This window comes from Rutidosis leptorrhynchoides, chromosome 8, assembly GCF_046630445.1.
Source record: "Rutidosis leptorrhynchoides isolate AG116_Rl617_1_P2 chromosome 8, CSIRO_AGI_Rlap_v1, whole genome shotgun sequence".
NCBI lineage: Eukaryota > Viridiplantae > Streptophyta > Magnoliopsida > Asterales > Asteraceae > Rutidosis > Rutidosis leptorrhynchoides.
Genome location: NC_092340.1, coordinates 46,497,501 through 46,516,669, shown reverse-complemented (window position 1 = coordinate 46,516,669; position 19,169 = coordinate 46,497,501). Strand labels below are relative to the sequence as shown.

The 19,169-nt window shown below is 31.1% G+C and overlaps 3 protein-coding genes across 3 annotated transcripts; 1 reads left to right on the top strand and 2 right to left on the bottom strand.

Annotated features, from left to right (window-relative positions):
- Window positions 1-1,095: 1,095 nt before the first annotated feature.
- Window positions 1,096-4,825, bottom strand: LOC139862893 (ATPase GET3B-like). The gene is made up of 11 exons (XM_071851523.1): window positions 4,560-4,825; window positions 3,650-3,861; window positions 3,122-3,184; window positions 2,902-3,012; window positions 2,622-2,696; window positions 2,467-2,535; window positions 1,918-1,983; window positions 1,762-1,836; window positions 1,578-1,676; window positions 1,352-1,486; window positions 1,096-1,233 (listed from the first exon to the last, which is right to left on the bottom strand). Exons 1-11 carry the CDS (start codon window positions 4,753-4,755, stop codon window positions 1,096-1,098), a joined length of 1,239 nt encoding a protein of 412 aa, XP_071707624.1. The 5' UTR covers window positions 4,756-4,825.
- Window positions 4,826-5,583: 758 nt separating this feature from the next.
- On the top strand, window positions 5,584-7,735 carry LOC139863363 (uncharacterized). The gene is made up of 5 exons (XM_071852001.1): window positions 5,584-6,006; window positions 6,156-6,303; window positions 6,807-7,332; window positions 7,462-7,512; window positions 7,648-7,735. The coding sequence occupies exons 1-5, from the start codon at window positions 5,584-5,586 to the stop codon at window positions 7,733-7,735; spliced, it is 1,236 nt and encodes a 411-aa protein (XP_071708102.1).
- Window positions 7,736-8,861: 1,126 nt separating this feature from the next.
- On the bottom strand, window positions 8,862-12,496 carry LOC139862128 (anaerobic nitrite reductase HB2-like). Its single transcript, XM_071850679.1, has 5 exons — window positions 12,373-12,496; window positions 10,339-10,433; window positions 9,902-10,016; window positions 9,697-9,813; window positions 8,862-9,297 (listed from the first exon to the last, which is right to left on the bottom strand). The coding sequence occupies exons 2-5, from the start codon at window positions 10,431-10,433 to the stop codon at window positions 9,115-9,117; spliced, it is 510 nt and encodes a 169-aa protein (XP_071706780.1). The 5' UTR covers window positions 12,373-12,496; the 3' UTR covers window positions 8,862-9,114.
- Between the last annotated feature and the right edge of the window lie 6,673 nt (window positions 12,497-19,169).

Here is a 19,169-nt window from a genome sequence, read left to right as displayed (position 1 = left end):
ATTCGTTTTTTCGCCAAAAAAAAAAAAAAAAAAAAAAATCTATGTGCAGATTGATGGTTTTGTTAATTATGTGGAGTATTAGTTTATTATTTTCCATTATATATTCATTGTATCTAGTCTTATAGATCTGATTCCTATACAATTGTGATATGATTTCTTAGTTGAAAAAAAAAAAACAAGTATCATTTATGCTGTCAAATTCCGTTTTTCATCAGGTTTGAATTTTCAAATCCAAATTCAGTTCAATTCGGATTTATTTTGCTCCCAAATAAATTTCAAAATCGAACAGACGGTACACAATAAATTGAGAAAACCAAAAAGCAATGAACTTCCACTCATGTATTGAACACATAATGTTGAAAATACAAGCGCAAGACACAAGAAGTAAAAATCAAACTTATAAGAAATAAAAATGCTTGCTTTAAACATAATTGTGTATAATCTTATATATAAATGACGTTTTAACCTCCAACCTCATTAACAAAAAGATTAAAAAAAACTCGTAATAAACTAAAAGTCACAAGGATACATACAACTATTAGAGGTAACATTTGAGGTAACATGATATCAAGTTAACATTTTGTTTGATAATCTATTGCTTAACAACCAATAGTTTCACCATAAAACGAACATCGGATACTAACTTTTTTCCCTCTCGATTCTTCAACAATCAAAGATATAGACGCCCTGTACGTTCGTACCACTTGCACATCATCAATGACGGCACTAGACATTGACATAGTAACAAATATGTAGTTCGAAATTCTTAGAAATCGTCAGGCGCACCAACACACTGATAAATATTATGAAAGACTGGTCATAAAATGGAGGACTTATTAAAGTATCGCAATTGTCTTAACCAAATTCGAAGCTAAGTATTTAATAATTAATAATAAAGATAATACAAAAAACAAAGTTCTGGATCAATCTGACCCGCATGAAAAATTATTTGCTTAGCCTGTCACCTCACTAAGTCACTAATATGCCCGACCCGCCCATTTTGCCACCTCAAACTTTGACAAAGAAACAAGAAAAGTCAAAATAATAAGGTTGAGAGAACTTACATTATCAAGGTGATGAGATAAAATGTGTAATTTATTTCCAAATCATGTCCCCTAAGAATTGAAGAGCTGGAACACCTCTGATTTCTACATCGACAAGTGGGGCCTGCACCAAGAGCAAACTGGATAGCTCCGGATCACTTCGGATCATATCAATTGCGCGTGTTTGGTCCTGAAATATTTATTAAACGTACAGTTAGAATTTAACTAGGAAGACCCCTTAATAATATTGTAATTATTCTAATGAATCAGTAAATGTGTAATATAATTTTGATGTAATGAATCAGTACCTTCCTTTTCATGGCACAAAATTTGCAGTCCGAAGCAGATGGGGGAAGAATTTGATTAACAATAAGTCTTTTGACAGGAACGTTTTCTTTAGTAAGTGAAGCACGCAGCCTTGATGACTCACTTATTGCCATTACCTTATTAAAATTAATATTAAGACAAGTTCAGAACATCAAATTCAAATTCAAGGTCAAAATACGAGCAGTAAATGTTGATAGAAGGTATTACCGTAGGAATTGTTACTATAACGAATTCTGTTGAGTCGGTATCACGAAAAAGCTCGCGTACTTTAATCATCCTCTCCCTTAGTTTTTCTAGTTTATCTGACTACACGAGCATGCAAAAGAGAGATATATGGTTAGTTATATGATTTTAGTCAAATAGTGTTCTTCCAGCTTACGATAGTGCTTACAGCATCTTGACGAGTTTCTTCTTGACCGAATACATTTTTTATAGCTGAAGTTGCTGATGATATTTTCTGCCTAAGCTGCATTTAAAATTGTAAACAAGATTAGAATTTTATCATAAAACAAGACAAACGGTATGTTTTTTGAGTTAATAAATTTACCTTTAATATCTTTCCAATTGATGCGTCTAAGAAATCAGGCAATGATAAAAGCCGCAGTGTATGACCCTATTAGCACAAAATAATAATGTCAAAAAGGTTACTGGCAACTAGGCCTGTAAGCGAACCAAACGTTCGGCTAACATTTTGTGAACCGTTCAGCAGGAAGTTAGTTTATGTTTGTTCATTTAGTTAAATGAACGAATACAAAGATGATTTGTCATTATAAAAAAATAATTTCATATCATTATCGATAATGTGATTCATATTAGGGAAATTTCTATGAGTATGACTTCATCCATTAGTCTTGTGACTAAACATCAACTTATATATCTGTTCGTTTGCGTTCATTTATGTTCATGATCAAATATATTTCCATAATAAACGAACATGAACACGGAAATTTGTGCATTATCCGTTCGTATGTTCGGTAAAACATTAAGGAATAAACACGAACAGGCTCCCTTCGTGTTTGTTCGGATCGTTTAAAGGCCTTCCTGCAACTATAATTCTAAAACATTTTTTAAAGTAAAACACGATCAGGTTACGTACCGTAGGTGCAGTATCAAATACTATGCGTGTAAACATATTGTATTCTTGTGATTCAAGAAACTGGATAACCTGTCAAGACATTTATGCAATCAACATGATATTCAAAAAAGAGAAAATTAGCTACAAACTTATACAAACACTAACATGAATATTACCTTGGAAATCGCAATAGCTTCATCTAATCCAGGAGGAGGTGTATCCAATAGCTCCCCTAGTTTCAGCTCTCCTAACTTAATTAATCAAAAAAAACAAAAACAAAAAGAATATAGTCAAATGAAAAAGAATTTAACTCAAAACTTAACGTAACTCCAACTTAAAAACGGATATGTGAAATGGGTCAATTTAGGTTATATACTATTTATTAATTTAGGTTATATACTATTTATTAATGAGTCAACTTAAAAAAGTTTGGTTATCATTTGGTAATTTAATTACTTGATCAGCGAGCATTCCGAGACCCATGCCGTCCATGAAATCTTTGACTCCAGTTCCACCGTTCGTCTTGCTTACATCGCGAAACTCTTCCCTTGCTTTCTCGGGATTTATCTGACAAGCGTAACCAATATCGTTAAAACAAGTGCGCAACTATAACAATAAAAATGTAACTTACAAATGAAAAAATAAATATCAAAGCAAGAGGATTTATCAAACAAACCTCGAGAGCAAAGAGAGGAGCAAGAGGTCCTTCAACAGGCACAAGAGTTCCTCCAGTCAAATCCTTAAAAAAATAAACAAAAAATAGATAAAATGCAGGATTTGAAACAGCTTTACATATAGTGAAAACAAAGCAAATAAAATCAATATGAGAAAAGGTGATATCTAGAGGTAGTAATTTCAACCCATTTACTTATAAATGGTCGAGGATGAGTAGTGGTGTATTTCGCACTGGTGAAAATGTGAATAGAAATTCAGCTAGAAAGGGAACAGGTTATATGGGTTGAAGGTCCTAAATTGTTTAATTTAGATTGTTATTGTACTAATACTGTTTTCCTGTTTATAAAATATAGACACAATTTTTTCCGTCAAAGTGGCCCTTTTTGACCCATACTAAAAATTACATGTTACAACTTACAACCCACCCAATTTGATCTTTACCGAACCGGCCCGACTTCTCTATTTTTTAATAATGTGACAAATAATATTATTCAATCGAACAATAAGTGAAGGAAATTTAATGAATTACTTGGGAAAAAGAATCGCTTAAAGAATGTGCGGGATCAGTTGAAACTACAAGAGTTGGATGTCCATTATTTGCAAATTTGACAGCAAGTGAAGCAGCACAACTCGTTTTGCCAACACCGCCTTTTCCACCTAACATATAATACTTTCTTTGAGTCCCCGAAACCATTTCATCAAAATCAGCTGTTGTTTCAACTGGAGCTACTGTTGCTCTCACTGCAATCATTCAAATTATCAAATTAAGCATGTAAAATATCATAAGGATACAATTTGTTAACATCCTATTTTGGTGTCCTGTAATTTTAGAAAATAATATTAGTCTTTGAAATGTTAACTTTCTTCACCATCATAATTCATTTTAGGTTGCAGATAACCTAAAACAACTATCAAAGATCAAAGATACTATTTAAACCATACCTGCAAGCCAATTTGTATCAAACCAATCATTGTTCTTAATTTTAGCAAATAGAGAAATTTAACTTGACAAACTTTCCACAAAAGAGGCCATATTTTTGTAGCTATGTTCGACGTTTCAAGCATAAACTATTCTGATAATACCTACTACATTGAAAAATCGAAATTCAGCCCAAAATTAATCAACTAGTTATAACTAACTAAACAAATTGACTGTGCTATTAATATACAAAGTTCATGACTTGCAGTGACAAAACCAGCAAATATTCACATATATGCAAAGATTCATCTACATTCAATACAATCTAAAACCCTCATCATATCGTCAAGAATGTAATTTTGAAACTAAAACAAAAGCTAAACCATTTAAACTATAAAACTTCATCGACTAAACCCACAATTAATTATCATTAAAATTAGCCCCAAATTGGTGATATATATATGTATCTATATAATAAATTGGCATATCAAACACGTAAGGGTATCAATAAAAATCTCACCTTTAAACAGTTTCCTCGATTGTCTTCTTTTTAGAGAAATGGAAATTTTACTAGAACTGAAGATTGCATCAAGTTTATATGGATTAAAAGAAGTTGAGCAAGCAATAAACCCGGTTCCTGATATCGATGTGACCCGGTTCAATGAATAAGAAGAAGAGTACATGGAAGTAGTGGCTTGATAAGGTGTTATTGCCATTTTTGTTTGGTTTTTTTTGGGGGAAAATTAAAAAAGAATTGAAGGATGTACAGGTTTTTATATGATGATCATGATTATGATTATGTCTAGCAGAGTGAACTACTCCGAGATAACTTGCACGGTTGGAGATGACCCACCGGTGAAAATTTTGTTTAGTTGGAGAAAGTTTTTTTAGTCCCTGTACTTGTAAAAATCTTCATTTCTTCATTCATCGTTACACTGGATATTTGCTATTAAGTTTTAACAATTCAATTAGATTAGATTAGATTACATATTACATAGTTAGTATATTATAAAGACAAACACACACTCAATTATAAATAGTTCAACAAGTGACTTAAACTCATATTTTGAAAGTTAATAAGTTAACTCAATATTGCTTAATCAAAGTTTTTTTTTTTTTTTTACCTGGATATCCAAACGGTTAACTTGACTAATCTCAGGGCGACTACTCGCTACGCGAGCAGCCCGAAGTCATTGCAGGCGTACCTCAAAGTCCTTTTGATAAATTTAATTATTACATAGTTATTATAATTTGATTCATATTACATATAAAAGAAAATAAACTTTATAACAATAAGTGGAAAAATAACATGTAACACCAATTAATATGTCTAATCCTTTATCACTTTAATTCTTAAAGTGTCTAATCCTCCGGGTATTAAAGACTACAGGCCGATTTCGCTTATTGGTGTTCAATATAAGATCATCACTAAAATTCTAGCTAAACGCTTATCTTTAGTGATTGATAAAATTATTAGTAAGGAGCAGTCCGCTTTTATTAAAGGGAGACAAATTCTCGACGGTCCATTTATTGTTAGTGAACTGATGGATTGGTATAAAAGAAAAAAGAATAAACTAATGATCTTCAAGGATGACTTCGAGAAGGCATATGATTCGGTGAGATGGGAATTTTTGGATCACATGTTTGTTTCTTTGGGTTTCGGTGATACTTGGCGGGGGTTGATCCAGATGTGTTTACATTCGGCACGCACCTCAGTTCTCGTGAATGGTAGCCCTACGGGAGAATTTAATCTTTTTCGTGGTCTTCGACAAGGTGATTCGTTGAGTCCGTATTTATTCTTATTGGTAATGGAAGGCCTTCGTTTGTGTTTGAAGGAGAAAGTAGATTCAGGTGAGATCACGGGTGCATCTATTGGGTCGGATGTTAAAATATCGCATCTATTTTATGCCGATGACGTGGTAATTATTTCAGATTGGAACAGGGATGGTTTATTGAATTCGCTTCAAGTTCTGAACGATTTTTATTCATTCTCTGGTTTAAAAAATAAATGTGAATAAATCTCATTTATTTGGGATTGGTGTTCTTGACTCGATGGTTGATGAGTATGTTATTGAGCTAGGATGTTCTAAAGGTACGTTTCCTTTTATGTATCTAGGATTACCTATGGGGTGCCAATATGAAAAGAATCACATCTTGGAATGTTCTTAAAGATCGGTTCCTTAAAAAACTTTCGGGTTGTAAGGTGAATCTTCTATCTATAGGAGGTCGCTTAACGTTGATCAAGTCGGTTTTGGGAAGTTTAGGTATTTATTATTTGTCAGTTTTTAAATGCCCTGAATTTGTAATTAACGAGTTAGAAAAGTTAAGAGCTAATTTTTTTGGGGAAGTACATGCGATTCAAAGAAAATGCATTGGGTTCGTTGGGATTTAGCATTAGCTTCTCGAGAAAAAGGAGGACTTGATATTGGGAGTTTACGTTCATTTAACCTTGCTCTCATGTTCAAATGGATTTGGCGATTCGTATCTCATCCTAACACTTTATGGGCTCGTGTAATTAAATCTATTTATGGTGAATCCGGGGGTTTAGAAAATGGGCCGAAAGGTTCTGCCATTTGGCCATCCATCGTCTCCTCGTTTTTAAAGGCTAAATCGGCAGGCTCATTACCTATGGACGTACTTCGGTTAAAATTGGTAATGGTTCTAATATCCGATTTTGGAAGGACAACTGGCTAGGTGATGGTGCGTTGAAAGAAAAAAATTAGAAGATTATTTTGATTAGAGACAGACGAGGACTGTTCGATTGCAGACAGGTTCGTAAATAGTTCATGGACGTGGGTTTGGAACCGCTCTAACATAGGGGAAACTAATGAGGCTACTGTACATGAGCTTCATGAGCGTCTTACTCAAGTTGTTTTCGGAGAAGGCATTGACTCTTGGATTTGGTCTTTATCGGATGAGGTTGGATACTCGGTAAGCAATACTAGATCATATATTGATGATTTTGTTTTACCTTCTGCTAGTTTATACACTATGTGGGTGAAGCAAGTACCACGTAAAATCAATATTTTTATTTGGAGATTGGCACTAGATAGGCTCCCAACTCGGTTCAATTTATCACGTCGTGGCTTGGAAATTGAGTCGATTGGGTGTGTTTCATGTAATCACTTTGTCGAGTCTATTCATCATATTATGTTCGATTGCGAAGTGGCGTATGAACTGTGGAGAAGGGTGCTGATTTGGACCAACGTGTTGTTGCCTAGTTTTTCAGAGTGGACCGATTGGATAGCTTGGTTTGAAGATTGGCGTGAATCCGAGGATGTAAAGTCCAGATTGTATGTTATCGTCGCTTCTATAGTTTGGCACATTTGGAAGTTCAGGAATAGCAAGTTATTTCAGCAGCACCCGATGAAACGTTGTATTTTGTTTGATTCTATTTGTTTATTTTCATTTAATTGGTATAGAAGTAGAGGAAAAAATGATGTAAATTGGAATGATTGGCGTGTAAAGCCATTGTAATTTGGTGGCGGGCCTTTCCTAGCTCCTTGCTAGGTTAGCTCGTTTGTTTTCAATAAATTTTGGTTGTCCTAAAAAAAATATATGATAACTAGAACAATATTAACAATGACCGTGACATGAAAATGTTTCAGAAGTTTTGGTGTGATAAGACTATTACGTGGCAATGTTGCGGAGAAAAATGAGTGTAGCGGGATTAGTTGTAGGGGAGGGCTGTGGTGACTTAATAAGGTATGATTGAATTTAGGGTTGATTTAAAATATGGTGAAAAGTGTAAAAGACAAAAAAAGAGGTTGAACGTTTTACTTTATTGTCATTCAAACACGCACAGCGCTTCGATCCAAAACGTCCCATAAAAGCGTTTTGGCATTATGAAAATGCTAACTAAAGGTGAACATCCCTTCATATTTACTTTTTACTTTAAAAAGTGGCCTTATTATGAGCGTGTTTGAAAAAGTTGAATGATTAAGTGTTAAATTATTCAAACTCTGAAAAATTTAGAGGTTTTGATTTATCATGATTCTGAACGACTGATAACCATTTATAATGAACTTATGAATGATGTAAAATTAATTTATTAACCTTTAAATGAAGACAAAATTGTGTGGGGAGTCTATGCAGTATGTTCAAAATGCTAACGGGGTCCAAAAGAAATTTTCCGTCTTAGGGAATCCATGTAATTTACACTCGTTGCACAGGGAGTTCAAAATGATAACGATCATTAAAAAGTCGTTAAATTCTCTCACATATTATGCACATGAGGATAAAATAGTCATTTGAGCTTCTTAAGTTCCCTTTCTTCTTCATTTCACATAAACACCTGTTTCGGTGCTTCTTTTCTCTTTCGTCTTCTTCTCATTTCTCAAAAGTAATGAGTTTGTTCAGAATTTGGGGTAATGGATTTATTCGAAATTCTTGGAGGTGGTGATTGCAAGTAACGAATTTGAGTTTATTCGAAATGGATTATCAATTTGGAATGGATTACAAACATGCCATATATCATATATTAACATGCCAATGGATTACAAATTCAGGATGGATTGCAAATTCAGAATGGATTACAAACTTTCAGAATTTGGGGTTGGATTACAAACATTCGGAATGGATCACAAATTCTGAATGGATTACAAACATACGAATTCGAATTTGGAGTAATGGGTTTATTGGCATATGATTATTTTGAGGGACTTGTATGTTATGGAATTTAATAAATATATTGATGAATGTTTTGATATTCTGGTTCATGATTTCTGATAATCATAGCATGATCCAATTCATGGTCCATTACATACATAATCCACTTTATTCAACATACATATCGTAAACTTGGAAAGAAAAGAAAAGAAAAAACATTACGCCTTAGAAGCTAACATTGTAAAATAAAGATTATTGTCTATGATCCATTATGCATAATGGATATGTCCTTAAGGAAAGCTATAACAAATTGATTATCGTCATCTTAATTATTTATATCTAATTAGACATGTATGAAAATTAGATCGATCAAGATGATTAACACCCAAGCATATATATGGTTTGTAACATGGATAAATACGATTATGCTAAAAATTTCATTCGAATCCATGTTTTTTGCAAATGAATTAAGAGTTTATTGCTGCAGGCTCTTTTTCTATCTCATGTGTTTCTGTAGCTTCTTTCTTCATCTCATTTTGAATGACAGCGGCAAGTTGATCATAAGCTTCAGTCCAAGCACCCTTCATCTCTTCACTCCATTTATCCCCCACACCTTTCTCCACTGTTCTCAGCACTGCTTCCTTAACCACCTTCATAATTTTATCATTCCATTGTTAAATTAAAAGGTCGTTTAATTAATAAGAAATCATAAAGACAACTCTAAATGCTACTATGTTGTGAGTCAATTACAGTTGAATTTAACGATTTAACACTTAATGATCGTACAACATTCAATACGTTTGTTTGTAACTTTTGAAATGTGTGTTGACAATTCAGTGCTGCTATGCTCTTCAATCCGAACATTTCCAAAAACAAAATAGCTATATAATTTTTTATTTTTATTTTTTTGAACAGCAAGATTGAATTCACTGGCGAAAAGGAGTTCCCACCACCCAATCATATCAAAATAGCTATTTAAAATTGAGGTTCAGTTACTTAAATATACTTGTAAAATATCACCCCCTATAGATAAAATAAATAAAATGTACCTCAAAGTGAGGACCAACAATTCCTTTTTGAAGATGAACAGACCCCAAATGCTTGAGTGCAAAATCAGAAATCACAACTTCTCTTTTTTCCCTTAAGTGAATTGCTGCGTCACATGTCTTCAACGCAATCACATTTATATGTTTACATATATAAAAAAAAAATAATAATAATAAACAAAGGCAAATCACATATAGTTATCCTCACCATTTTGAAAACTATGTAAGCATGGGACTTGACTCTTGGGTTATCTTCAGGAATTTCATCTGTATCCTTCAAAAACGAAAATAATCCCTTTGCAGAAGGTGCCATCTCTAGTACCCTTTTATCATTAATATTTAATATCAATAATTCGTTAATTAATCGTTTCATTGCATCAAATGACACAGATAGATGTGGTAGTAACCTATTACTACATTTTTTTTTTTTTTTAAGACTGACGCCTAAAAATCCCATCAGTCCCGACGCCGGATTCCAAAAATAGTTTCCGGTGCGAAATGAAATTCATAGGAAGAGAAATCAAAGCGATAGTGCACCTTCTTCTTTTGAAAACATGTAACAATTTTTAAAGAACATAAAATATACCAAAACTAAGTAAACAATAATTAATTTCTATTTCTATGAACATATATATCAAAGCTTACTGAGTAAAAAAATATAGACTGAGGGCAGAGATGTTGTGCCTCACAATCTCCCATGAGTCCTTAACCAATGCTTCTTGTTCTTCACTGAAACCCATCTTTTAATGTTAGTTAAATTTTAGTACTCTTACTCTGTACCATACACTATGTATAAATATGGGGTGTGAATCATATAGCCAACAATATCTATAGGGATAAGAAAGTAACTTATCAATATATGTGAAACATTTGGCAAAACATAAAGTCAAAGTAATGGTAAATACAAGCTATGAGGTGGTGGGTTGGGTTATCTTTGAAGGACACTACGAATCAAAGCTATATGATGAGGTGGTGGTTTGTGTTATGACTTATGAGGTGGTAGTGATTTTAAAAAACAAATGTTTTAAAAAAAGACAAAATTACACAGATAGTCTCCTGTGATTTGTCCTAAATTGCACGGATAATCCAAAAAGAAACTTTTTTTACATGAATAGTCCATTAATTTGGAAATTCTTCAAACATAGTCCAATAGTTAAGTCGAAGTTAATTCTTTTCAGTTTGGTGAGGGTATTTTGTCATGTTATGTATTCAATTTCATCTTCATTTTGACTCTCTCCTCCTCTCTTTAGTATTTCCAAGTTAATGAATTATTACTTGGGCAAAAGAATCCATTAAACAACACTGAAACAACCTGCACATATTATATTATAATTAAATAATTAATACTTACATATACTAAAAGTGGTTAGAAAATATGTCGAGTTATATTAAGTTGTAGTTTTGATTTTACGTTCACATTACAAACGGTCCTTCAACTTTAACTACATTTATAAAAAGGCCCCCTCAAATTCACACATTTTAAGGGTTAAAAGTGTAAATGTATAATTTTATTAAAATAAAATAACCCAATTTCACCCGAATTTATAACGGGCTCTATCTTCTCGCTCGGTGCGAGTTAAACTTAACCGGGACCACCGTTCAACTCGGAAAAATCTTACGAACCCAACGGGACTAACTATACGCAAAACGGACGATTTTTAAAAAACGCTAAACACAACGATAGTCCGTATCTTCCCGCTCACCGCGAGTTAAATTTTTCCGACAGCACCGTCAGACTCGAAATAATTTTATTAACAAACGATACTAATTACGTCTGAAACGAACACTTTTTAAAAAACGCTAAACACAACGACAGCCCGTATCTTCCTGCTCGCCACGAGTTAAATTTTTTCACCAGCACTGTTAGACTCGAAATAATTTTATCAACAAAACGAAACTAACTACGTTCGAACCGGACAGATTTTAAAAAACACTAAGCAGATGACACCAACAACGACGCATAACACACGGACCGTTTTTCCTTCTGTAAATAAAACTGCGTTAAATATGAATACAGATTTAGGCATCGCGCGGGCCGGGCTAGTTATAAATATATTCAAAGAAATATTATATTATATTATATTATATTATAATTATAATAATAAATAATAAATATATTCAAAGAGAAAATTGCAATTGTTACTGTTCCATTTGCCTAAATCTGTAAAAACAACTAATTTGAGGGGTAAAAAAGTCACTCATTCACCTATATGCAAAGATTCATCTAAATTTAATACAGACTAAAACCCTAATCATAGATAGACAAATAGTATGAGTGTGGTAGTTGAATGGTTATGACACTGGTCTTCCATAGTGGAGGTCATGGGTTCGATTCCAGGCACCTACAGTTATTCACTCATGACCACGGAGGTTCGCCTGAAATGACTCCAGACTGCTAGCGTAGCGATTTGTCTCCCTATGATTAGTCAAATTGACCGTTTGAATACCCAGTTTAAAAAAAAAATAGACAAATAGTCAAGAAACTCATCTTAAAAAAAAAAAAGGAAAAAAACTTTCAAACTGTGAACTTTCATCAAAAAAACCCACAATTAATAATCATAATCATAATCGTAATCATTAATATTAAAAATAGCCCCAAATTGGTGATATTATATATGTATTATTACATAATAGTAAACTTGCATATTAAACGCGTAAGGGTATCAATAAAAATCTCACCTTTAAAAAGTTTCCTTGATTGTTTTCTATTTGGGGAAATGGAAATTTTACTAGGACTGAATATGGCGAAAGATTTAAAGGATGTATGGATTTCAGAGTGAAGACAGTGAAGTGCAGGATAACTTGCACGTTGGCGATAAGCCGATAACCCTTAACCCACTTGTTAAAAAAATAAAGTCAAAAATAAATGTTGGAGAAAGTTTGTTTTTAGACCCTGTACTTGTACCAATATTCATTTCCTAGTATAAGTAGAACATTCAGAGTTACATTGAATATTTGCCATTATAAGTTCAGTTAGATTACATATAGTTTGCTGTTTTTATTCGTATTGTCATATTGATATTCATATTTTATAAGATAAGATGAATATAAATTTTTTAGAGTAATTTACTCAAATCAGCAAATTGAAGCTTCTCTCTAAAAAATAATCAATGTCAGAGGAATTTTCTTAACCATAGACACACATTTCGCCTAATGTCTAGGCGATATAAGCGAAAATCCTTATAACCAATCAAAACGCACCACGTGTTCAAGAAACTTCCCCCTCATCTTTTTTTTTTTTTTAAGTTTCGCCTAACCTAACTTTTTTGGGTGAATTATGCGAAATTTGTTTACGGGACTTAGGCGTAACCATAAAACCAATCAAAACTTGCCACGCGTATTATAAATTTTCGCCTAACCTAACTTTTTAGGCGTATTAGGCGGAATCATCATCTTTGTCATCTTCAAAACCGCCTACCTTAAATCTAAACCAGAGCTCATATAGATAACTCCAAAACAATTAAAACCCCAAATCACCGAATTTCATTTCGTCGTTGCTGGTTAAGCACACGTATGTTATATCCCGAGAATCTTCGATATCATGTGTTGATGATTTTAATCTGTTTTGTATGGAATTATGTAAGAAATAAAATTAGGGCTCGAGGAAGAGAAGAAGAGAATTAAAAAAGAGGTTAATAATGGCCATAATATCCTCACATGAACGGCCCATGACTAAATTTAATGGATATTTTTAACGATCGTTAGACCGATGCATCAACCGCGTAACTATTGCAAATGTAGATGACCAACCATATAAAAAAACCTAAGTGGCTATATACATGTGAACTTTTCCATCAATCATCATCAATTTGTATTTTAAACTAGAGTTTATATATTGTTTAGAATTCTTAATTCATGTACTCTTAATTCTTAATTATTTATTTGTATTTAAGTATTATGTTAAATTTTTTTTTAAAAATTATGTTAAATAATTTTTTTATTTATTTACGAGTATATTTTATTATTTTTATACTTTTATTTATGATTTATTAATTATTATTAATACTATATCCTATATAATTTTGGTGGCACTTTCAACTTTCCAAACGACATTCAACAAACAATTACAAAACAGCCCCTAAACTATTGTTCAACCTACAACTTCTTCAGTGGCATTACATGTAAAATTACTATTATATTAAATAACTTAAAACAAACTCCACCCAAATTTTTAACGTCCGCGAGTTAAATTTTTCTGACACCATCGTTCAGCTCGAAATAATTTTACGAACACAACGCAACTAACTACACGTAAAAGGAACGCTTTATAAAAAACGCTAAACATTTCGGACTATTTTTCAAACATATATACAAACATATAATAAATAATCCAAACTAACTACATCATATCGATGATATCGTCCCCCGCATTAACGTGTTTTTAATTCTGTAAATATATAACACTACTTTAAATATGAGTATGAAACCCGAAAACTTCCGCCGCATCGCGCGAGCCTATAATATAAAATTCCCACATTCTTATACGAGAAAATTACTCAAATAAGCATAAACCACCTTCTCTCTCATAAATAAACAATGTCAGACAATTTTTTACAAAAATAAGCATGCATTTCGCCGCCTACACATTAGGCGAATTAGGCGAAACCATTAATATCCAATGAAAACCTTTCACGTCATCCCAATACTTCCGCTTACTTTTTATTTTCAAAATTTAAAAAGTTTTCGCCTAACCTACCACTATTAGGCGATTTAGGCGAAAAAAGTTTGGGCGAATATGGCGTAAATTTTTCACCAATCAAAACCCGCCACGTATACAATTATATTTTCGCCTCACTTAATTTTTTTAGGCGAATTCGGTGAAAAGGTAAAAACCTAAAGTAAAAACACAAACCGCTTAATCTTATCGTCATCATCATCCTGCACCTTCCAATTCCCCAAACGAAAAAGACGATAGTGGCTCCAGACAGTTTTTCCCCACAGAAGATGAAGATGACGACAATGATGATGATCCGGATGAACTCGGTCCGCCGAGTCCATTTATTCGAGTTGTTGTGTCTCCGTCATATGGTGGAAGCACCATTGGTTCTGCTACCTCTAATGATGGTAAGTGTGATGGCCCGTCCAAATCCATTTGGACGAATACATCATTCATCGATTTCACTGTGAGGTACTGACCTCTACATGATACGTTTTGTAAACATTGCATTCTTTTGAAAAGGCACGCCATAATTAAATATCAAATTTCAAGGTTTTTGACGTTTGATGATTTCTACATATAGACAATCACCGTAATTAATAGTTTACAATACTACATCCGTTGATAATGCAGTCAAAATAAGATACATGGTGATGATTTTGTGAATGCAACGTTTTCTCGAATAAAGCATGTATGACTCCATGCACATAGCTTGTATAACAGATAAGCAAACATCGGAAGACTTCTAGGAACCTGAGAATAAACATGCTTTCAAGTGTCAACAAAAAGGTTGGTGAGTTCATAGTTTTAATGTTGCGCATAATCTGTATATAAAGGTGGATCACAAGATTTCAGTTGTTTCATCCAGAAACGTTTATCAAAATATTCTACAAGATTGAGCACCCTGGTAACTAAACTTTAACGTCTATATAATAAGTACTCCTGTTTTAACATACATGCAACCAACATGTACAATACACGCAAACCAACGTGTACTAACCTCAAATAGCATACGTCTATTTTATATTTAGGCTAGGGTTTCTATACATGGAACAGACGGGGATGTCAATACAACGACCCGTCCTAATCCATCTGGACGAATACATTACATTTGGTTACATCGCGAGGTACTTGACCTCTATATGATACATTTTACAAACATTGCATTCGTTTTTAAAAGACAAACTTTCAATACATCGAAAGTTGACGGCATGCATACCATTTCATAATATATCCAACTATAATTGACTTAATAATAATTTTGATGAACTCGACGACTCGAATGCAACGTCTTTTGAAATATGTCATGAATGACTTCAAGTAATATCTATAATATGAGCAAATGCACAGCGGAAGGTTTCTTTCATATCTGAGAATAAACATGATTTCAAGTGTCAACCAAAAGGTTGGTGAGTTCATAGGTTTATCTTAAAACAATAAAATTCATCATTTTGATAGACCACAAGATTTAAATGCTGCATGGTACAAATAGGCCCGAATCCTACACCCACCTGTAATGTACATGCGATATCCTTTAAATACAGTACAACTTTCTCGTGTACGTAATCCATTTTTTTCATAAATCTTAGTAACCGTACACATATCTCGTGCACAAAAACTAATACACATAACCTGTGTATAAAAATCATTCTCTCGATACATAACATTCACATCAATTGGTGGCAATTATCATGTCCACATAATTCAATGGTGGCAATTATCATGTTCACATAATTCAATGGTGGCAATTATCATGTCCACATAATTCAACGGTGGCAATTATCATGTTCACATAATTCAATGGCGGCAATTATCATGTCCACATAATTCAATGGCGGCAATTATCATGTCCACATAATTCAATGGCGGCAATTATCATGTCCACATAATTCAATAATAATTCGCAGAACTTCTGTCTGCATAATAATTCATTCGAGGAATGTTTTGCTTGTGTCTATCTCGTCAAACATTTATAAAAGCATTTCATGTATTCGTAGTTCAAAATATATTTCAAAAGCATTTAATAAAGCAGTTGTAAAAACAGCGCATGTATTCTCAGTCCCAAAAATGTAAAGAGTAAAAGGGAATCAAATGAACTCACAACACTATATTTTGTAGTAAGAATACATATGACGACATTGAACAATGCAGGGTTGGCCTTTGATTCACGAACCTATAACATTCGTATATATATTAAAACATATGCTTGTAATCGAGCAGATATATATATTTAATGGTAGTGTTAGTAATAATATTGATGATAATGATATTAATAATTAGTAATTTACCTAAATCATAATTTTATCCATAGTTTGTAAATCCATAAATTTATTTATATACTTATAATCTTAATAATAATATCTTTTAATGATAATAATAATGATATTATTAATTATAATTGTAAAAATATTAATTTAACAGTTAATGATAGTTATGATACTGATTTTAGTAATTACTTAATAATACTCGTGACGAAACAATTAATAATACTTATAATGTTAATAATAATGATACTACTAATAATATTATTAATGAGTATACTAATTTTTTAATAAATTGATAGATTTAAAATAATGATACTTTTAGTATTTCTGATAACAATAATAATATTAATATTAATAATAGCTATAAAAATACCCATTTTACTACTAATGATAATAATTTTAATAAAAGTTCATTTATAATGATGCTCATAATAATAATGATAATGTTAATAAAAAACACTTATATTAATACTAATACTTATTAATCATAAAATGATCCTAATACTAATAATATTGGAAATAATAATAAATTATATTATTTTCACACTAATAATGTTAATAATAATCATAATCTTAATGATAATAATAATTATAATTGTATATATATTTATGATAATAATAAAAGTTAACTAATATTTATTAGTAACACTGATAATAATAATAACTATAATGCTTAGTAATAATACCAATAATTAATAATAACAACAACAACAACAACAACAACAACAACAACAACAACAACAACAACAACAATAATAATAATAATAATAATAATAATAATAATAATAATAATAATAATAATAATAATAATAATAATAATAATAAATAAGATAGACTACCTTAAAAAAAACTGCCACGAATCAGGTTTGAACCCTCGACCTCTCGAATACCCGAACATGCTCCTAACCACTCAGCCATTTAAGTTTTTCTGAGATTAAACGGTTTTAAATATATATAACTTATTTATCTCAGTCCCTATTTTCATCTCCTTTTTCACATAACGAATATACCAGGGGACTCTCAACAATTGACAAAACTAGATTAAAGTTTTAATTTGGATATGGAAATAAAACGTAAATAATCAGATCGCGTCTGAGTTGAATTTATAATATATATATATATATATATATATATATATATATATATATATATATATATATATATATATATATATATATATATATATATATATATATATAAATATCTGCACAGCCATCTGATGAATACGTCTCAACTCAACATCTATTTCGAAATTTTTGAAGGTTTTAGACAAAACTTATAACATCAAAAAGATTTCAAATCACATTTATAACCTTTCTCAATCGACAATTTAACTGGAGATGCCCAAACAATTTCGAATTTTAATGAAGAACAATGGTTGACTTTTTTTTAAAAACTTTGACTCATGAATTCGTACTCAATTTGTGAAATTGAAGGCTGTATTTTTGCAGATAGTTTGAATAGAAGATTCATAACACAACTGCATTTCTAGTTTTTGACAATTAATTTGAATTGGAGCTTTTTGAAAAATGAGAACAAGAACAGAGTAGTCTTGCAGGTTCTTCAAATTTTTAATTTAATTTATCTCTTTTCACTTGAATTGCAGTAGTAGGAGGTTATATAAATTTTAACAAATATAATAACAACTGGATTATCTCAATTATCGTTTGTATTATAGCTTGATTGGCCCGACACTTCAATATTCTGTCAGAAGGAAAATTATAAAGGTGAAATCGACACTCAACTGAATTTGGATTGTTTCTGTGAATTGGAAATCGACGTTAAACAGATTAGGGATCAAAACAAGTTTTAACTACAGCTTGAGAGAGACATCTAACAAATTTCGTACGAGTTTTTCTTGATTTATATATATATATATATATATATATATATATATATATATATATATATATATATATATATATATAATTAATGTTAATAATTATTAAATATAATTTTATAAATAATAATAATACTTTTAATATCTTTAATAAAAATTATAATAATAATATTTATAAAATAATACTATTAATATTCATAATGGTGATAAAAATAAATGAAATCATTAAAATGATAATTTTAAATGAAAATAATAATTAATAATAATTATAATAATAACAATAATGATTTTTAATGATAATAGTAATAATAAAAATAATAATAGCAAATTATATGTATCAAATTTATATCCATATATTATATATTGAGAATAATAACATTAATGCTAATATTATTATTAACATTAATAATAATAATGAAAGTAATGATAATAATAACTTATATTATAATTTGTAATCATATTTCTATAAATTTCTACATATAATACTAATAAATTATTCTTATTACAATACTCATATATAACATATATTAATTTACCATTGTTATATAAAATTATTCGTTATTAACTTTGTTTAGTAAGTAACACGAGTATTCTTAAATAATGTATTCAAAGTTTTATAATTATATATATATATATATATATATATATATATATATATATATATATATATATATATATATATATATATATATATATATATATATATATATATATA